This window comes from Cephus cinctus, unplaced genomic scaffold, assembly GCF_000341935.2.
Source record: "Cephus cinctus unplaced genomic scaffold, Ccin1 Ccin1_scaffold1109, whole genome shotgun sequence".
Lineage (NCBI taxonomy): Eukaryota > Metazoa > Arthropoda > Insecta > Hymenoptera > Cephidae > Cephus > Cephus cinctus.
The window spans coordinates 27831-48763 of NW_014333618.1; the positions used below are offsets into that span (position 1 = coordinate 27831).

General features: G+C 39.8%; 2 protein-coding genes and 1 long non-coding RNA gene across 10 annotated transcripts; 1 reads left to right on the forward strand and 2 right to left on the reverse strand.

Annotated features, from left to right (window-relative positions):
* Positions 1-18: 18 nt before the first annotated feature.
* Positions 19-18597, reverse strand: LOC107272085 (SPARC-related modular calcium-binding protein 2). Of its 8 annotated transcripts, none has more exons than XM_025089381.1 (10): positions 18122-18597; positions 8520-8679; positions 7803-8174; positions 6928-7152; positions 4591-4671; positions 3006-3083; positions 2677-2925; positions 2287-2459; positions 2041-2206; positions 19-1913 (listed from the first exon to the last, which is right to left on the reverse strand). In XM_025089381.1, the coding sequence occupies exons 1-10, from the start codon at positions 18197-18199 to the stop codon at positions 1828-1830; spliced, it is 1668 nt and encodes a 555-aa protein (XP_024945149.1). In that variant the 5' UTR covers positions 18200-18597; the 3' UTR covers positions 19-1827. The 8 variants fall into 8 exon arrangements, with proteins under 8 accessions (XP_024945149.1, XP_024945150.1, XP_015604341.1 ...); XM_025089382.1 differs by having other exon boundaries at positions 4591-4641; positions 18122-18594; XM_015748855.2 differs by having other exon boundaries at positions 2692-2925; positions 18122-18589.
* On the forward strand, positions 3156-4262 carry LOC107272100. The gene is made up of 2 exons (XR_001538825.1): positions 3156-3911; positions 4024-4262. It is a non-coding gene; the product is annotated as an uncharacterized LOC107272100 (long non-coding RNA).
* Positions 18598-18836: 239 nt separating the features above from the next.
* LOC107272098 lies at positions 18837-19928 on the reverse strand. The gene is made up of 2 exons (XM_015748895.2): positions 19823-19928; positions 18837-19285 (listed from the first exon to the last, which is right to left on the reverse strand). Exons 1-2 carry the CDS (start codon positions 19843-19845, stop codon positions 18874-18876), a joined length of 435 nt encoding a protein of 144 aa, XP_015604381.1. The 5' UTR covers positions 19846-19928; the 3' UTR covers positions 18837-18873.
* Between the last annotated feature and the right edge of the window lie 1005 nt (positions 19929-20933).

A 20933-nucleotide genomic window follows, 5' to 3' on the forward strand; every position in this document is an offset into this window, starting at 1 on the left:
GAATTATCGTCTTACACGTCTTTTACATAACTAACATTTATTGCACTCCTTATAGTAATCGAGCATTAAGCAAGCTTTTTTCTCGAGAATGATACAGAAATAAAATAACAGCGTTACGATGTTAATTTAATAATGTCAGGACGTTTATCCTTTAACGTAAAATAATCGATCACACGCTCGCGTGTTCATTCGGAAATTACAATCATAAACTGCAACCTGACTAAATGGAGAAATGCCTTTTACAAAAAAAAATTACAATTTTATATGCTTAAATTATGAGACATAATATCGCTACGGTATGTGACTCGAGAATACAGAGAATCTTAACGATATTGCAACTTCGGTATTTGCATTATGAACATGTCGACGTCGCCTGCTAATAGATTTCAATAAATCTTCCCCTCTTCATATATTAATTTATATGGATAACTTTAAATTGTAACCGCACCTATGCTATTCTAAACAACAAAAATATGCACAGTATGCAGTACAATGATTGCAAAAGTAAACAATTACACTGCAGTATTGTTCACATTTACAGAGTATATACCTATTGGGATTTGACATGGAGATAAAGGGTCTCCTAAAAATAGCAGCGATTATTATACACTTTTCCCCTGATTCATATCCTCTGTATGCCAAATCTTGAAAACGCGCAAGAACAATTCCTTCAGTCATAAGAAAAGGAAGGAACAGTTTATCCTTCGAATACTTTTATTTTCTGCCACCAGATGTCACGGTATCACATCTTATTCTTATACACAAGATCCCAATAGGCCTTCTTGCACAATCTTCTTATCGCTGCAATTAAACGCTATTTTCCTATTACCTCTTCAAGGTCACTAATTAGGTATTTGATTTTAAAAAATATGCTTCTCACTTCGATAATACAGATTTTTTAAATTCATCTGCATGCGCATTCAAGTATTTGTTGAATATATATATAGGACTTATCATCCCTATGGAGTCTTATTAGGACTTTGGATCTCTTATTCATGATTTTCGTTTACATTTTACTCGCATGGTAATGTGAGGTCCGGAGTCCCCTTAATACAATTCGTAATACGTGTTCTAGGCCTTTTTCACTTTTCTTGTTTGTTTTTACTTTCATCTTTATAATACCTATACGCATAGAGCAATCGAGGTTGGCTTAAACGTAATACCGTTTACAGAGACTCGTAACAACCTTGTACGCGCTGAGTATCATTATTCCTTCATTTAGTATTTCATAAGGAACTATATATGATCGCCGGAAACGAATTATGTGTATTTATTATTAGTCCTTAATTATTGCGTTCACGTAGATTCGAGTCAAAAATTTTGTAGAGTTAATCCGACTGTTTTACTTTATTCTTATGGCTCGCTTAAACACGCGTAAGCTCACTGCATTGTCTGTTTACAGAACTTCGGAATCATGAGATTGTATACATATTGTATAAGCAGCTCTTCTGTATCTACTTAGCACCTTAGACGTGAAATATATAAATATACGCATATATATTTATATACCATTAATACTTCATTTAAACTGTATCGTTACAAATTATATGCATATAACATAGTATTATTTAGCTTTGAGGTACCGGAAAGAGAAAAAGAAAGAACTTACAAGAAAGTTTTACACGCTAAAAAAATTATCACTGGATATATAAAAATACAAATAAATTTAAAACAACGCGATAACCGGTATAAAACTTTATCCCAATTCAAAATTCATTCAACCGAACGAAATGACGTTCGGTACGCGCATATGTATATATATATATATTTTTCTCTATACCAACGCGTTTAATCAGATGTTTTAGCCATTATATCACATGATACTTTTTAATCGTCGCTATTCAGTATCTGATCCAAAGGATTTGGACCTTTTCTCTTCGGCTCCGACGTCGATGGCTTTTCTGGACTATCCACTGAAATATACAATGAGCTAATTAATCTAATGTCATACAGCAGTTATCACGTCATTCAAAGACAATTAAATCTTTTCATGAATGTTGTATGTACAACTGAAGATGAATATCAAATAATATTTAATACCTGATACAGAACGCTGTGCATTTAGGCAACTGAGCCATTCTGTCATACTAATCCTTCTGTCATTATTGACATCGCAGTACCTTGGCAGCTTCTTTCCACATCGTTGAAGCTGTCTATTGCTTGCGACCATAGTACGAAAGCTCTTCCATTCCTTTCTTTCCAAGACCTGCGCAAGCATGATTAGTAATAGGGCATTGAACTAAAATGTCTGAAGATATACTATACGAATAATAAACATTTATATACCTTATTCTTATTTTTATCAAGCATAACAAAATGCCAAGTTGCAATACGTTCCTCATTGGATGCTTGCCACTTAACAGATGCCTCGTCAGAGTCTGTGCTCGAGGCTTTCATTTTCTTTTGCATCAAGTCCATCAAATCTCTGAGGAACAGTTGCTTTTTCATTTCTGGACACCCTACAAAGGCAATGACAAAATTGAACAAAGAAGTTCTTGGCTAAAGAATTGAAGCAAGAGAAAATAAAATTTCATGCAATCAATTTAACAAAACTTAAAGTGCTTTAGGTTTTATGATCTCAAACATTTTGAAATATCAATAGTGATCATTCTCAGGCTGTAATTTCCCAAATTTTATATTATAAAAAACAAGAGGAAACCAAATACTAGCATCTACCTTGTTCAATCGTACCTTTCATTGGTCTGCTTGGGATTGGCACTGGATTACAATTTGGAGTATGATCCTTGGACGAGGTACCTGGTATAGGTTTTCCAGTATCCTGATAAACACACCAGCAATAACCTGAATAACACTGTACTTTAAGGTACCTTCCGTCTGGAGTACACTGAGGAATATAAAATTTCTCCTGTGTATTCTGTCTTTGATCTTCCAGAACAGATCTTCTGTCGGATATACAGTCATTGGCTGTCAAAAGAAAAGATAATATAAAACCAAAATTTATATATACTTAATAATGATTAATAGCGAATACCGAAAAAACTCACCATCGCTCTCCTCCTTGGTATCCGGAGGGTCATTAAATGCCGGCCGAGAATGATTAGGTGGGTGATTTCCATTTAAGACTATGAAGAAAAATTCGTTAACGATCAGAATTAATAACAGAGATAATTCATGCCAATAATATAAATACATACTGATAAAGGACCATTTCGCTAAATTTGTGCTGACCGATCTAGCACGTCAAAGAATTCAGTTTCACGAGTTAAATAATAATACGGTACAATTAAGGCATTCCGAGCGCGCAGGTGTGTGAATATCTAAACGGGGTCCCTAATAATATTTTTGAGCCTATAAAGCTGTAATTCCGTGAAACGATTTTAGATTTTTATTAAACCAATTAAAAATTTCTTTTCAAAAACTAAATCCCTCACGACGTAATAACGTATTTCTGATACGAGATCGAACTGGTTTTCACATTTTTAAATATTTTTTTTAACACGCTGCTACTTACTCAAATTGTATATTTAAAAAAATTATTAATTTCTCAAGACTACCCTAGCAGACCCTACCATTGACCAAACCACCTTCGAAATCACTACGGTGGTTTTATGCAAAAAGTATACCGAGCATTTTATCCGAACCACCGTGTTCCCTCCAGCTCAAAATCAGCCGCAGAGCTTTCAAATGGTGGTTTCGATGTTGGAAACGACTGATCAACAGTGGTTAGCGTAGTGCTTCGAACAAAATGTTTGGTATACTTGTAGCACAAAACCACCGTGGAACAGTGGTGAATTTCGCAGTCACCGGGTCTGCTAGGGTATCGTCTTCCGCTCGGAATATCTTAAAGTTCTCCAAGAGTCATATATATATATGCAAATGTAAAAATAACCAAAAACATCAAACCACACGGATCGCTGCAATTTAGGAAAACCGTCACCACCCGATACAAGGTAACCTCACGCATAACACAATAAATGATTATCTCATAGAGACAAACATTAAATATTGCAATTAAAAGCACATGCAATTAAATCGAAGCGATAATATGAGAATTTACAACAGAGGGTATAACAATCACAAGGAACGTAACAAGATTTACGTGATCATTTCATCGTAATTCCACGTCGCACGTTATTAATTACAATAGAGACGTAAACATAACCTAACAATGGGCTGGGTGGTGACGTTCGTTAATACACAAAGTATTGTATCATTCAAATATAAACGTTAAAGTGAAAGAGCACGTTAAAAGAGGAAATAAATTACAAGGAGCCAAGGTGCGGCCCCCGTCTACTATCAAACACGTAAATTCCTTTAACATTTCCTAATTAATCCAATCCTATTATCTCAATGCCATTGTAGTCACAGTCTACAGTAACGGATAGGAACATACAACACGTAAGGAGTATTAGTACGTATTATAATATATGAAAAAAATAAAGCAATACCGTTAAAGTCCAAAAATTACCCAGAATTCATTGCTTCCTTGTCTTGGACTTGTCGTTAAAAAATAATTACTTTAATCGTTAGCATTATAGTTTTACATGACTTTTTCGGTTTTGCTCGTTACAATGTATTCCTACTATCTACGGGTGTATTCATTCTCCTGACAGACAGGCTAGGACTCACCTTGGTCCGTGGCGCGGGTCCTCTGGGCCTCAGGGACCTCGGCGCGCTCGTCTGCAGGGTTCAGCGACAAGAACAAATGTACTAAATGATAATAATGATGTCACTCAGCCGACTGGCTTACCTATATAATTTATGTATTTCATTCAATGCACAATATTGCAATAGCAGTCAGCGCTTCTAATGGGATACGGTTATTAACTTTTACGCTGTACGATTAATACACGTGAATGTATATGTATATATATATAAGTCTATGTTTATTCATATATATATATATATATATATATATATATATACAAGCACGATAGAGATACGGAAATAAGCTACATCACTTCGGAATGCATGCCCATTCCTCTCCATAAAATCGTTCTACCGGTTTGACACGCGGCAATCTTCGATTCAACATCCATTAAACGCTATTCATACGATAATTACGATGAAACTTGGATATACCTATGTGCGATATGCTTTAAATTCTTTAGGAATATCGTTACAGCCTTATCATTTGAATTTTATCAGTGACACATTGACGAATATATTGATTCGATTTACATTTCGTTCTACCGTATATATAGGATACTGAGAGACTGATTTGAAAATTTTTAAAAATAAATTTTTGAAATTTCATATTATCCAGTTCAATGAATGCACTTGTTTTTAATCGATTCCGCGATTACGGGTGGATTTTATGGATCTGGATGCAAAGCGATACCAGGAACGATGTGCAAGATCCGGTTAGAAACACTGAGAGATAGAAAATAGATTTCGTGAAAGTAGATCACCTTTCGTATACTACAATCATCACGTAAGAAACTACGGCGTCGTTACAAGCGGCGCTTTGCTACAGTCATAATCAAGGATACAACGGTGACGAGAAAAAAAAAGGTGTAAAGAAGAGAAAGAGACAAGAGGAATACAAAAAAGAAAACAAAAAAGTGTAAAAATGACAAATCGAAGAGATCGTCCTATAAGAACGCGAATGCATACAAAGCTATGACTAAGACCGAGCCCAATTCTAATATATAAATAAAAAGCATATGCGTCGCTGAGCAATAATATATATATATAGCTGACACGTATTCTAACCAGGCATTAGCACATACTCCGATAATCCAGATTCCATATAATCGTACAATTTCTAAGTACTAATGAGTCCTAGCTGATCATGCTGCAAAAGGCAACATAGGCGTGATCCTCGATGATCCTGATTCATGCTTGAAAGACCTGAAGCGAGGCGACAGACAGATTAGAACATTGTCGAAGACACAATAAAATCCTTAACTTAGTCTAAGCTTATGAATGAAGATTAATATAAAAAAAAAAATTAACATTCACTGTATCAGTCTAATAAATAAAAATAAATTCGTCGCTTAAGGCTTGTAAATTTGTAGATCCATAATCAAAGCTTCGTTATTCTGTTTATACCGGGTGTACGTGTATCTATGACTTGGGAAGCGAACTTAATCGACGCGACAGCCAATTTACGTTTCCCTTTCCGAAAATTGAAGACAACAATTGAGAAAGAACGTTAGCGTCTACAAATAGTGCTTTATTGGCGCGTAGGTGCAGATTTACTCAGTGATGACCAGTGGTGCGGACAGTTTGTCATTGCCACACGCACATGAGGTCAATTGCTTCAATTTCAACGTGCTGCCGACGTGTGGGCAAACTTCCGGCAAGATTTACGAATGTTAAGTTTGTCGCCTGGACACGACATCCTGCTGAAAGCGCTTCGCGACTTATTTTAACTTTCAGTCCGGGCTCTATAACGATTAGGTGGGTTCTGATCCAAGTGAAGGAGCAAGTTCGGACGTCGGCCTACGTTTAACGTATAGGAAGTACGTACAAGTAGATTAGCATAGTTGAACTCTAATCGAGTATGATATTTGGAAGAGTTAGTTCAGAATAAGCATGGTACGTGGTAGCCATATATTATTACTCAAGCAAATCATTTTATATCCACTTCCTGCATGCCAACCCCAAGCACATTGCCAAATACGTACCACCTTCACCTCGTTCCCCTTCTCCCATTTTAATCGTTATTACGAAAGAACGTTCCTCGAATGAACAATCAGGATTATGATTTATGTTTGTTCGTTGACGTATAGAATTTTTTTTCAAATTTCTCGCCGCTGATACGTATATACATGTGTATACTGTGATAGCCATTGGCTGACACGTTTCTAGAACGCTTATCCACAAGGATCGCAGGACATGCAGACTCAAAGCCAAGCGTGATGATTATTACAGCAGGTAGGTTGGTGCGGGCTGAGCAAGACTCCAGCATCACTGGTACATTTATCAGTGATATTTAATCTTCCAAGTATTCTAACTTACGAGTGAAATCGTTTGCCAGGCAGGCACCCCATTCTTGCCGGGATAGTTTAAGGTCCCGATTGAGATCGCACGTCCTGGCGAAGGTCCTCGCGCACTTCTTAGGACGCACCGCCTTCTTCGCCAGCCTCCTTAGCTCCCTGTATTCGGCTCGATTCAGGTATCCGTCGCTGTCCTTATCCAGGGTCACGAATTTCCATGACAATACACGCTCCACGTTCTTATCACCTGTGGAAGATATCTCGTGTAATGACGTCTGTTATTTACTTGCCTATATGCACTCTAGATATAGTCTCTATACTGAGGTTAGAATGTTTCATAATTTTAATACAACATTAACGCATCACAATGACCTAGGATACTTTATAGATATTACTCATCTTCTATTTTAACATTGTGATTCTTTAAAGTGAGATTATACGTTATTGTGAAGCTTGTGTCAATAGATCAGGGTCGTGTAACACACCGTAATTTCACTCTTAGCAAACTGGCTTGAGGTATAGCCACGAATAAAAGTCGAGGGACATGCGAAATTTATAGCAGGCAAGGCAACCGCAAGGATAATTGCGAAAGGATCGGCTGGCAAATCGCTGTTATATGTGAATAGCATGTGAAGCCTTCCTAGAGATTCGTTCCAGTTTTGCCCCGAGAGTCGGCAATGTCAGCGACAATGAATCGCAACGTTAATCAGCGATTATCACGGTGATTGCGAATAGTTGACAGCCCATAATTATGTCGGCGTCTGCAAGATACACTTTTCTCTCTGGACGCTTGGACGTGCGCCAGGTGTCCTTATCTACATTTGTGCCAAAGATATCATAAGACTTATCCATATGTGTTTTCATATCTGTACCTGACTCTGTATCTATCGTACTCACCATCCGTGGATATGTTTGTCCTCCTGAATTCAATTTTGAAATTCTCAATGAGATTGCTATTGAATTTTGATTTCTCAGTACGATCACACGTGTTACGATGCCTGTTGTTGTACTGTCTTCTCGACTTCCAGGTCGGCGAACGTCGCCTCTGACCGCTCCTGGTGGAAGCACCAGATCTGGAGCCTGCTCTCGAACATCTTGGTCTTTGGTCTCTTACCGAAGTGTCTGGTATCGGTCGTCCTTGAGGAGTGACACACCAGCAATATCCTGTTTCCGTGTGACACTGGACCGGTGCGTAGGTCCCATCCGGACGGCAAACGGGACGAGCCCCAAGGCGGGCAGTCAGTCTGGCGGAGAAGCACGCTGGAGCTTCTGTAAAAGAGCGAGACGAAGCATTAAAGAATAAGAAAATTAGTCTTAGAAATTGTAGAGTCTTTTTTTTATATCTTGTCATTCAATAAATGTCTTGTTTGCTCTAGCAATATCTGGAACGCGTAATTAACCTGGACAGGTGTAAGATATCTTGTTACACGTATGAATTATTACGCTGCAAATAACAATTTGCATTCCTAATCGCTTTTATATATATCACAACAGCATTAATTCATTTTTTACTATTAAACTTTGCACGCTGGCGCTGACAGTTACAATACTTCTTTTTTCAGTGGTGTGAAACGAGCCTTATCATACATAGCAATAAAATCGTATAGAACTGACCTGGACAAGGGCCAGTGTGCTTGATAAGTAGAGAGACACCCTGGCACTGCCTCGATATTAATTGACACTGACTCGGATACGTAACGCCGTCGCTTCCGCAAACAGGAACATTCGTACCGTCGCTCATTGTGCACTCGGCTATCCTTCTCTTACAGTCCTCCTATAATATCAAAGATTACAATTACGACACACGTTATAACAATGGAATAACTTCGCTGTCAATATAATTAGCATGTACACCGCGCACACGTCACTTTTTGCAGGTTAGGAAATGCAATCGAAAAATGCAACAGTTGCGCAGACGATAATCGATGCTTACTTCACTCACGAAGTGCAAAGTACAGGCAGATTAGAGAAATCGAGTGGCTCGAGTACAATTTTTCTTCAAACCCCTTCTGCGCGTTCTCATAACAATTCCTCTCTAGCGTACACACGTAAATCTCGTAGGTATCTGAGACCATTTCGAGAATCGCTAGAAACTTAAAAATATTACTATGAATGAAGGAACTGTACATCTCTAGTGACTAATTTCTTTACCTTCGGATAAAATTGATCCCGCGGATAAACTTCTAAAACATGAAAATGATTGGTTAGTTGAGGATCTGTCCGGAGGATAAATTTTATCCGAAGCTGAAGAAATTGGCCATAGGTCAAACTACGAATTTACGATTAAATATCAGTCACGGATTTAATATCGATCGTTGAAATGTCTGTTCGACGTGCGGTAGTAACATTCAATTAGTATCGATGGGTATCGATTCGAGAATACATGGAACGATATCCAGTCGATTCCTAGAACGACATGCCAGGTGTTACCTTATCGTTCTCGAGTTTATTGAGAAATGTTTGCAGGCACAATTAATCGCAGTTGTTTCGTATACAATTTATTACAGCGAGGTACTAAAGATTCTGCGATAATGATAATGAGAGTGGAAACGGGAAGTGTATGTAAAAATACGTCGCGCCGCGTCTATTCACTAATTCTAGAATCAAGCGTAAGACAAATTGGAGGTTATACATCACCCAGGGAAGAGTTACGTACAGCTCGTAATTTATTGTTCTCTTCTCCCAAACATTTTCTCTCTTTTATTTTATTGTCACGCTAACGAGCTGCAGAGTTACAACGGCTTAAAATGAGACGCACAGTCAAGGTGTGGATTTATTTATAGAAGAGTTTCCCATCCGTTATATCGCGATACAGAGATTGCGTAACTTTATTTAATAATAAAAAAAAGCCACAGTACACGAAACGTGTAAATCATAATAGGACGTCCCCATGAATATTAAAGCCGGGACGTTTTTAACAGCATTGAATTCGCTTAGGATCGATCTTGCCACAACAATTGAAATATAACTGCCAATTCATATCGCGTCCTTGAATATCGACACACCGGCGACAAGACTCATTCCTATATAAATCATACGAAAGAACCTCAACGTGGAAAACCAATCGTAAAGTGAAAGATTGTCCAGCTTCGTAACCTTGTTTGTAAGCACGATCTGAGCAATAAAAGATGCGAACAGCATTTTTGCGAAATCGTTCAATTATTACGATTCTCAAGAAGATTGTCACAATCATCGCATCTTCTCGATCGTCAAGGTTAAGGTAAGAACGAACATAACCTAGTTCGGTCGTAGCAAACTTGGACTCCGGACGTTGCTGTTAAAAAAGAATAATTAATTAAGAATATACCCGAGTATCTATATACACATATCTGTCTCATGGAATTTCAAAATGTCATAGATTCATCTTATTACGTGTAAAAGTCTTTCGTCTCTCGTGTTTTAATGATTTCGTGATCTTATTACCCACCTCGTCGTTGACATTTCTACGCGCGATCCTCGCCAACTTCATACGACTCGTTATCGTTGTTGAAAATTATTTTATTCGTACTCCAAACACACAGAATTATGTTAGCACACACGAGTATTATACGAGATAAAAAATATAATAATTCAATGAGAAAATTTATCCATCAATAAACACATCGAGTTCTTCGTATTATAATCATTTGTATTCATCGTACTGCCTGTACATTATTTATACACGTTCCGATCATTTTTCAACAGTAGATTTTATATTTAACGATCCAAGAATACTGTGGGGATTTTTCGTATCATTTTTGGATGGAATTGTTATTAAAAAAAAACATATTGCGCAAATAAAATATTATTCCAGTCGCTATCATTGGGTCCATCTGAAATCCGGCGATCCTGGTATTCAGCGTCACTTCTGTATGCTGTAAAGTGTTCAACACCTTTATTATGCAATAATCATACAACTCGTTTGAAAACCGACTGAACCGCCTTAATAAGTTACGTAATCGCGTAAACGGTAGCTTTCAAAAAAACTTTACCGACAGTGAACAGAATTGTCGGTAACATTGCCGATTAAGTTATTCGGCAGGAAAGTAGCTGGGATTGTCCGTCTGTTAAAGAAGTTTGCAGTCGTTAATGCAATCGAGAAAGCTTTCTCACTTCGTTAAAGTTTATGTAATTTCAAACATAGACGAAGAGATGAGGTCTGAATTAATAGTTTGACACTTAGAGTTTCGTCTAGGAAGTTTTATACTCTCCATGGATATCGTTTGCATTGTACGAGCTTTATTGGCCAGAGGTAAATGGAAAGGCTTCTAAATAATTATTGAAGTGAACCCGAGTGGCCTTTGAGGACGTTAAAGCAATTTTTCTGTTCGCCCATAATTCCAGTAGGGTATATAAACTCCTCGCAAACTTAGCGATCGCGTGAACATAAACATTTTATCGGTTTTTATCGTAGGATTACGTAGAATACAGCCCCACAGGCATTCTCGCTACGGCTTGAGGATTTTAAACATTTAGAAACTATTTATGTACGGCTCTGTTTAATCTCAGGATCACCCCGATGCTCGTTGTCATAATAGAACCGCGTGCATCCGAAGAGCTAGAACTGCCAAGGAAATTTTTATTTTGCGAATTACCACGTTCTTTCGAATAATCGTGTATCCTGAAAAAAAGGATGGCAGAGTATTTTTAAAAATTTTCTACTGATTACCTATGACGTAATAATAATGATATCTTCGATCATGCGTGAGTTCCTGTCATTTAAAAATCTTGAGAACTTACCCTTATCAGACCTGCCTGACACGTACACGTCTTATATCTCTATAAAGTGAAATACGCATAAATCATTCGGGAGGATGACTATCATTCTGACGATTTTCCTTAGGTTCTTTATGCTCTGAGAATTTCCAGGAACACGTCGAATGGAGTACTCGATCGTTGTGTCGCTCGATAGGAATGTGAATTTATTTTTACGGTCGTACTTCGACTCTTGTTCGAGATTTGCATTGAAACGAAAGAGCAGTCGTAGAATTATCTCTTCCAGGTACAGCATCCGCCGTAAGGCTTTTGAGAAAAGTATATCATAGAATAAAAGAGAGAAGCACGGAAGTCCTATAGTACTCATGAGAAAAGTCCGAACGAATAGCATATAATAATACCCCCGTGACGGTAGCACTTCGTAGCTTTAATAAATTAAATTTTAAAAAACGGCGTCTCTACAGACAAGAAGGAGGAAATGGTAAGATACGTATAGTCGGACCGCAACTCAATTCCATTTGAAGGAGACTTATTTACGATTCAGTTCGTAAGGCGATGGGACCTTTCAAAGTGAAACTGATGACTGCGGATGAAAAATAACATTTCTACTTACCAACTTAATGGCATCGACAGGCAAAGGCAGTAACGTAGGGATGTCAATAGAGACATAAGGAGTGCGTGTCGCAGCAGAGAATGATGTAGTAACGCTAGAAGAATGAGAAAGCACTTTTGCGGACTACCGCAATAACGTGTCTATTTGCATCGAGTCGTGAAACACCCACGAGAAAAATGGTCGAGCGACGAGACACGTTAGAATCCTATCGGATCCTTTTACAGTTATTTAATGTGATCTTTCGGTATATTTTGTACACACATTACACGTTTAACGCGCAGAAAAGTGGCGTCAAGTATAAAGTGCATTCGGCATTCCTCAATAAATCTCTATAAAATATTGAATTTATTGAATATATGATTGAGGAGAACGAGAACGAAGCTTTCGATGATAACGGATTAAATAGGGCGACAGAGATGAAGAGAGTCACACGATAAAACTCGAAAGTATCGCGTCTAACCGTATATGGTTAGAATGCGTAAGGTAACATTGTCTATGATGTGAATGCAAATGATTAATAACGTATGCGTAATGTGCCTGACTTGGCGCCACCTCAGCCACGGACTGTACAGAGAGGGGCTACTCACTGGTACAATATAAAGTACACGCTGTATCTTACGTGCCACGAACGGTGAGGCAGAGAGGCTTGTTAAGTATCGCCAGTTAATACCTACATTCCAAGGAGTGATACCGCGCGAGTTATAATTATGACGAAACCTGTTAATACAGGACACAGAGAGCAAGAAGGAATCTTTCCCGGAGGCGCCATGCCTTCCTTGGCGATCGCAGCCCGGTGGCGCCTACCGGCGGCGGGAGATATATCTACCGAGTAGATATAATATAGTGGCCCCTTTGTGTCACTCAGAGACTCGAGACTGGATGTTATTACAAGTCATTATGTGTCTATATGTATATCATAATAATTGACATGTACATCGCACGGGTTATTTACGATGCCTATACGTGTATTTGTTCTAAGTCTATATAGGTATACACGGGCAAGAGTTTGGTGCGCGCGTGTGTGTATATACGGACGCGCGAGTCCCGATGACATAACCTGATTAATTATTATCTGTCATTCAAATCTGACACTACGATCGACACCCGTCGCGACCCACCCTCGTTAGGAATGCAGGATTTTCACAAAGTCCCGGAAGAACGACGAGTCGTAAATACAGCTGGGTAATAATGGCCGCCGAGTTAAAAGGTGTCGAAGCATAGTTTTGCTGAACGCATCGAGACCAGTCAGGACACGCTTGACTATTGGGGTGCTAGCTGGTTTCTCCTTCACGAAATTCCTTCGTGTCAGATAACGATGACAAAGTTTCCTTGTTGGCTGTGTCCTTCTCAGAAGTCTTCAAGCGGCTTTTCAACCGTGAGATCTCAATGCGTCACAGGAATAAAGCTGCACGGCCAAACCCGTACAAGAGCTCGGAGTCGTAACGGTGGTATGTATTTCTTTTAATCATTTTGTTTTTTAGTTATTATACATTGTCCAAGGTAGCAACAGTGTCTGTGACTGCACGGTAGTTAATTGAGAAAGCAGACGCGTGTACCCTCGTTTAAAATTTCGCTGGATTTTATTACTCGTCTACCGACCATTCGAGTACTTGGGATGCACGGTAGACACGACTGCCTACCGCTTGGCTTCGCCACGTCTCCACGCTTAAACATTCTAAAGCGATTAAAGCATAAAATCGTAGGACTCTATCGGAATATCAAAAGATTATTATATCATCATTGATAATTGATGTGATTAGTCTGTCGTACCCAGCGGTCGCTGCCACTTTAAATGGAAATACGCGCGCCATACAAGGACTTTAATCGCCGGCAATATATCGATGGCTAATATTAATTGCGTCAAATTGTATTCAAGACAGCCGGTAGTCGCGGATATTAATATACATTTTATGTACTGTCGATTGTCGTGAAATCGGCGATTATACACCGATACGCCTATTACGGAATAAAGGTTATGTCTCTTACGAGTGCCTCGTCTGCTCGGTAAGCGTCGGTCGGCTGCGTGCGTGCACTGATGATATCTTGTAACCCTATAAATCTATGTATTAAGTAAAGTGCGCCGAGATTGATGATGCGTGTACCGCTGCGATTGCGTACATCAATATTAGCAATTCCCTCTCAAGATCATTAACTCGCTCTAAATGTTTGACACGCATTTGAGTAACGTTTCCCTTTATGCATTATACAGAGTGACTGTAACGTAATATACATATATATATATATATATATTACCCAGAGTGTACTTGACAAATACCGATAACCGCTAGGAGCGAAAAGAATACAAAATTTCTCGTAATTTGTTACGATCAGTAACTGTACGTAACGAACGATTTAATTGGTGTCGTGAACCTTCAATGAGTGACAATGCTATTTCTGGAACCGATAGCGGTACAGCAGAAATCTATAAGAAATGAGTATCACGATTTGGTGCGAGACAGAACGAGTTTGGAATATGCAATGGAATATACGATTTCCAGGCAGTCGAATAATAAATTTAAAGAATGCCAGGAACATATTTAACTCCCTGCAGCAACCAGCGCAAACCGGCAGCATATATACGTGTATACACATACAGACACTCGTTTTAACTGCATGCAAATGTAATGTATACAAATAAGTGTCAGCCATCCTATGACCTGCACCTGTTTCTAGAAACATTTTCCTTCTACGTGTCTATTCCTTTCAGGTATTCAGGATTGCCTTACAGCAAAAAAGTCAACTGCACAAAGGCTCGAAAAGACATTGGTATTTCAACATAACGCACCGTACGTATTATTTTCTCTTTTCGTTTGGTAAAATGTAATTATCGTTTCCATGAAGTTTTTTCCATTCTCAGTGTTTCCCTCGTTTTGTAAATTGCCCAAACGCACCTAACTTATACGTAAAATACGAGTGTCTCTATATCTGCAAGACCGTGTCGCACTCCAGACTTATGTCTGTTGCGGGCAACAACGACCAATAGATATACTCTCCCCAAACAGGTTTCTTAGATACATTCTTAGTACCAGAGTTCGCCGCCCATGTAGTCACTGGTCTCTATTAGTTATTACCTACTTTGCTGGGACCAGCCATTAGGAAGCGTCAAAGCTGGAAATAACTTCCGCAATATTTGGCTTTGTAAGTATGGCTTCGTTAGAGCTTGTTGGAGAAGGTAAGTATGGTGTTCTTGATAAGAAGTTCAAAAGTGTGATTAATAACTTGTCTGTATGTATATATATAACCATAAAAAAATTACTAATACAAAGTAGAGCTCGTGTACGCTTCTTTTCCTTATTATACGTTCGACGTGTAAGTTCTCGTTTAAATAATCTCGGTAGGCACGTCGACAAGTGACAGGGGACTCAATTTTAAAATCAATAGTTTCTGCCACGTCACTCGCGACTCGTTCTTACCTCTGATATTAGTTAAATTCCGATCCCGAATGCAGATTCGATTATTATCGATCGATACGAAATATCACAGCGCCAGGGTGGCTGTAGGTTGTATCTCACTTTTATCTCGGAAGCTAAACGCCTCGAGCGTATCTTTTATATTTACCGAGATTCGCAGATAGGCTAGAGCAGCGTGTGTATACGCTTAAGATTCCTTGGATGACCTTCTGCCATGTTGATCGCAAATGCAGCCGTATCCACTCAAATATTTAAGTAGTAGTTTGGTAAGAGCTTTTTGACTGCGCGAGGTGATTCCGCGCACGAGCTTCACAGACGGTCGTTTGACTTTTTAATAAACCTTCAAGAAAATCTCGACCCGCATACTTACCGGCCAAGAGGAGAAGCAAACGAAGAGAAAGAGAGAATCGAGAAAGGAGAGAATACAGCACGGTAAGGAAAAGTATTTATTTCGGTCTTGCAGTCCGTTACGTGGCAGAGAACATTCGAACGTATTGAAAAATCAGAGGCGAAGCGTGCCCACGTGAATTCCACGGGCGAATTTTAAACGAGCGACCGTGCCTACGTAAGTCAGACATCGAGCCAACCAAATACAGTGGATTCTTACCGGTACTTGTTTATACATTTTTTTCAACTTGATTAAATCATTTTTTCTTTTATTTTTTTTTACTCGCACAACGAAGATGTAACAGTACGAAGCTGATTCCTCTCGTTCATATATTTATACGTAATTTGACTCGCGTAGTAGCGAAGCGTCTGCCTTCCATATTACGATGTACTACGAACGTAAATTTGACAGTTTATTGTAGTCGGTTTTATTGTGCACTGTATACAATGTACGTCGCACTATATCCTCTTAACAAACGTGGGCTTTAGAGTTATTTGTCGTCACGTTTCATTGTGCTTCATTCTTCCGTCTTTAGTACGCGTTACGGCGTTTCGCCTCGCTCGCACACGCCTGTCTCACTGGTATCTACCGTCCTCCGCTGAGTATCCTAGTAGCAGCGTCATTTTACTATTGCCACTCGTAGAGTATCTCCTTTGAAAACCGTAGGCACCTGTGTTATTCTACTTAATAAAGTCACGGTCATTATCCTCTGGTGTGTGTCGTGTATGCCCAACGGTTAGAGGAGCCTTTGCGCGCAACATCCAGGGTTGGCCAAGCAGCTTGATTGGCAGAGTAAATAAATCGTTGGGAAGTGTGAAAATTTGCGTGTTTATTTGGAAAATTTCGTGGTAAGTACGCTACGGACAATTTCAAGGATTAATAACCGGCTGGTCCAAAGTAACGAAAAGGTTAGGAACGGCCAATTGGCATAAGACTTGACTCCTGGTTGTTTATGCTTCAGAATGAAATATTGCAAATCACATAACGGATTACCTTCTGGTAAGAGGTTAGCCATCTGTTGCTCGTCCGAATTGTGACTATTGGAAATCTTTCTATGTTTTTATAAGAACTATGGCTAGTAACAGTTTCTAATAAGAATACGTACTGTCGGCAGAGTCTCGGTTGATACTGAACATAACCTATTAGCAAGCTTTCATTCATGTTGATTTACCGCATCCTCCGATGACTGCTCTTCGATGCTCGTTCGTCCCTTTTGGTCTCGTGAAACATGGTTATTAACAAGCAAGGTAATTATAGGCCTTTGTTAAGAGCCTTTTGACCGCGTTAGGCCAATCGCCTGCAGTTTCTTTTTTTTTTATTCTGGCATGAACGTTTCGCACGTAATACATGGGTACCGGGTATAATAATGGGTCGTCATGACTACCACGTTGACCTGCCAAAATTGAGGAGCGAATCGTACGTACAGTCCAATTAGTTAAATTAACAAATAACGCACGGTAGTCCGATTGGGATTTTACTCGAATTAAAAGGTGTAAGAGGTCGTCGGTTGATTGATCGAAATTTCAAAGGCTTTCCGTAGGCGTTTACTCGAGTGTAAACGGATGAGATACTCCCAAGAGAATATATTCTTGGTGAATCATATGCACGACGTGATATTATCGTGTTATCGGTTGTCACAATTTTTCTAATTGGTCACGAGTACATTTGTCGAGACACTGAGCGAGACATGGAAGTAATGTATTCACTGCAATCTGTTTGGTAATTAATCTTGAGAAAGGAACGATCCTTGGTACATGTACTGGATGCGACGTTTTTTTTCATTGTCATACGTACTCGTGTCTGTTCTGTATTCTTTGCTGATTGTTTGAATCGCTTAAACTGTATAAGTTATACGTGTAAGATGTACGGGGTATCGTATACTTCTTTTTCATAATAAAATCATATATAAGTGAAATCTTGGTAAGAGCTTGATTTATAATAATTTATAACTCAGTATAGATAAGACTGTTAACCTTTTGATATTGGAATTAAATATCTTGGCTATGCGTAGACTGAGATTTTGACTAAACGATGTCTTCTTAAAGTCGCTAAAGAAAAAAAAAAAAAGAAAGCGACAAGAGCGTCCTCCTCGTAGGTATTGAGAGCCTACCTTGTCCGAAGGCGGTGAAGTTGCAGCGGCGATGATATTAAGGAAGACCAGAGTGCAGAACGCGCGTAAACAGACCATCGTGGAGTCGATGTGTAATAAGTCACTTCACTTGGTCTTGACGAAGGTGTCCGAGGCGGCGTCAGGGTGTATAGCAAACACTAGCCGCCAACTCACTCACTCGTTGACACCGTCTTCGGCGCACATGGCATCGTCTGACATTTGACCGTCGCGACGTACGACAGTCCGGACTATCTGACAGGTGGACTCGATTCAGGCCCAGTCTTCAAGATGGGTAAGAATAATGAAAATTTGGTTTCAGGAAGACCAATCGAGAGGATAATAAGGAACTGATGATGCTGATGTCTCAGGAAGAGATCTTCTACGGGCGGTCTTGACTCTTGCGAATCCCGCAGTCCCGGTCTGTGTCCGGCCAGGGCAAGTGCTGCTGAGCAACTGGCACTTGCCACTTGCTGTTCGAGCCTGTCCCACGGCAGGTCTCTGTCCAACGCTCCTCCGACTGCTCTGGCTATACGCTATCAGAGGAGAAGTCAGCGCAGGCTGACTCGGCTCCATGTCTGTGCGGAGCACAGCATACCATCGCAACCTCGTACCACTGCTGTACCATTGCCCTGGACGCCTCATCCTCCATCTCCTTCTTTCTCCGGTATCGATACTCCTTCTTCTTTTGCTCCTCCTTTAGCACCAATACCAATCTTCTTTTAGGTCTACTTCTGCTTCTCAAACCGCCACCATTACCACCACCGTGAACCACCACCTCCTTCTTGTTCGCCTCCCTCGCTCGATTTCGTCGGCTCTCCTTGGATTCCTTCGGACTGCCGATTAGAGATCGGTCGATCGGTTCCAGGGGTCCCACGAACACGGCCCGCCCTGTGGGAGACTTTGGCTCTGTCACACCGAAGCGAGATATATCTAGCCGGGCTACCCTTACCTGGTTTGAGATTCATTAGCGATAACCCGGATGCTTTGCCGGCTTTTCTTACAAGAGAATTTGTCCAGGGGTACGACTCATTGGGAAACCAGGGTGAATAGAGTCCCCACGTGGGGTTGATTCTGCCTGGAGATTCTGCTCTTGGATTCTTGCGATAGTCAACAGGTGGTTCGTTCCACTGCGTCGGTGTGTTACGTCTCCTTAGTGAAGATTTCCTAGAAACGTTTCCACGTCATTTACAAATTATTATTATGGTAGATGAGGTGGACGAACGTTTAGCTTCTTGGAAATTGTTGACTGTGTTTTATGTCAGAGTCATCAACTTCCAAGAGGATCTTTTTTTAATTTATACTTTCCCAGTACTACTTTTTAACTTGAATATTATGAGGTCACTTTAAATATTCTACAACAACCAATTTGTTAGTGACTCCTGTCAATGAACCGTTCGATCCAGTTCGTACCAGACATGATAATAAGTGCAAAAGAAAGTACATAGGCACAATACGTCATAATGTCCCATTTGAACTCTTCTATTAACAATAATGTTTTGATCCAATCCTCGTTTAACGGTAACAGACCAATCTCGATATAAACTACGTAAGGTTTAAACGAGCTGAGATCCATGAGTCACTGGGAATTCGAAACTGATTCAGAACTGGTTATAGGCATTGGAATGTAGCTTTTAATGCAAGCCGGGGGTTATCCATTCGGCTCGTGTTAGAAACGAACGCGTGTTTCCAGTCTGGACGCACCTGTGAGCATCCTTGGTCCTCATTAAATTTCAATCGGTGTACTGATTTATTCCTCCCGAGATGGGACACGTACCACGGGGCTCCAGCGTCACCATTTACGTAAAACCTATCTCACCAATGACTCTTGATCAGTCGTTCAATATACTTCCGGTCCATTTAACAATTTCCGAATATTATCTTACACGTCATCTCACTCCCAGACCTATCCCTAGTGCCTAGTCCAGCAGCCGTAGGCGTACCACACAATATACACACCTTAGCTGCATACTCAGAATTACCAATCACCCTAGGGATGTATCGAGTCCAAAATTATTTGACTATTGGATCTATAATCACTTGTGGATATGACAGGTGATATCCTTGGATCTATAAATACAGCAGTGGTAGGAACATACTCATATGTCTATAATACCGTGTAATCAAACCTGAAAGAAAAAGATAGTCAAATCCAGTCAGTTTTGTAGAATCATCAAAATCTTAACTAATCATCATCCTCTTATCTACTTTGTGAGCACGCCCAAAAGTTACCTGCTCTGTTATTACTGTCAGACCAAGTTTATCGTTCCAATTCCATACACCCTAAATCATCGTATTCGCAGGATCACTCAGGATGGCAAAAGGGAGTTCCTCGAGAACGTTGGATGCGTCCCTGTTCTCTGCACGAAGGGACTTAACAGGCTGCTCGTTGGCCAAGCCGCCGGCTGGACAGCAGTTCAGCCATCGTCCAGGCTGGCACACCTGTTCACTCAGGTATGCGGGGGTCTCTCACTCCCTCGAGGCCCAGTGGTAGTTTACTTTTGTTCCACTGGTTTCGGAACGACGGAACGAACGAATTCAATCCCTTCGAAGAACCATGCGATCGGACGGTGTAACGAAATATACGATTGGTACTTTTTCCTTAGCTCTGACTAATGCTGCCATCTTAGAAATTGAAAAAAATTACTTTTTACAAAATATCCCTTACCGCGGAACATTTACTATAATCAAATGCAAAGGGCGTTCTTGACGATGCTGTTGGAAATATCAAAAACTGTTCTTCGCTCCAAGTGACAGTTATTAATACTCACCTAACCTATTTTTCCAAATCCACTTGATCTTCCATCACGACTAT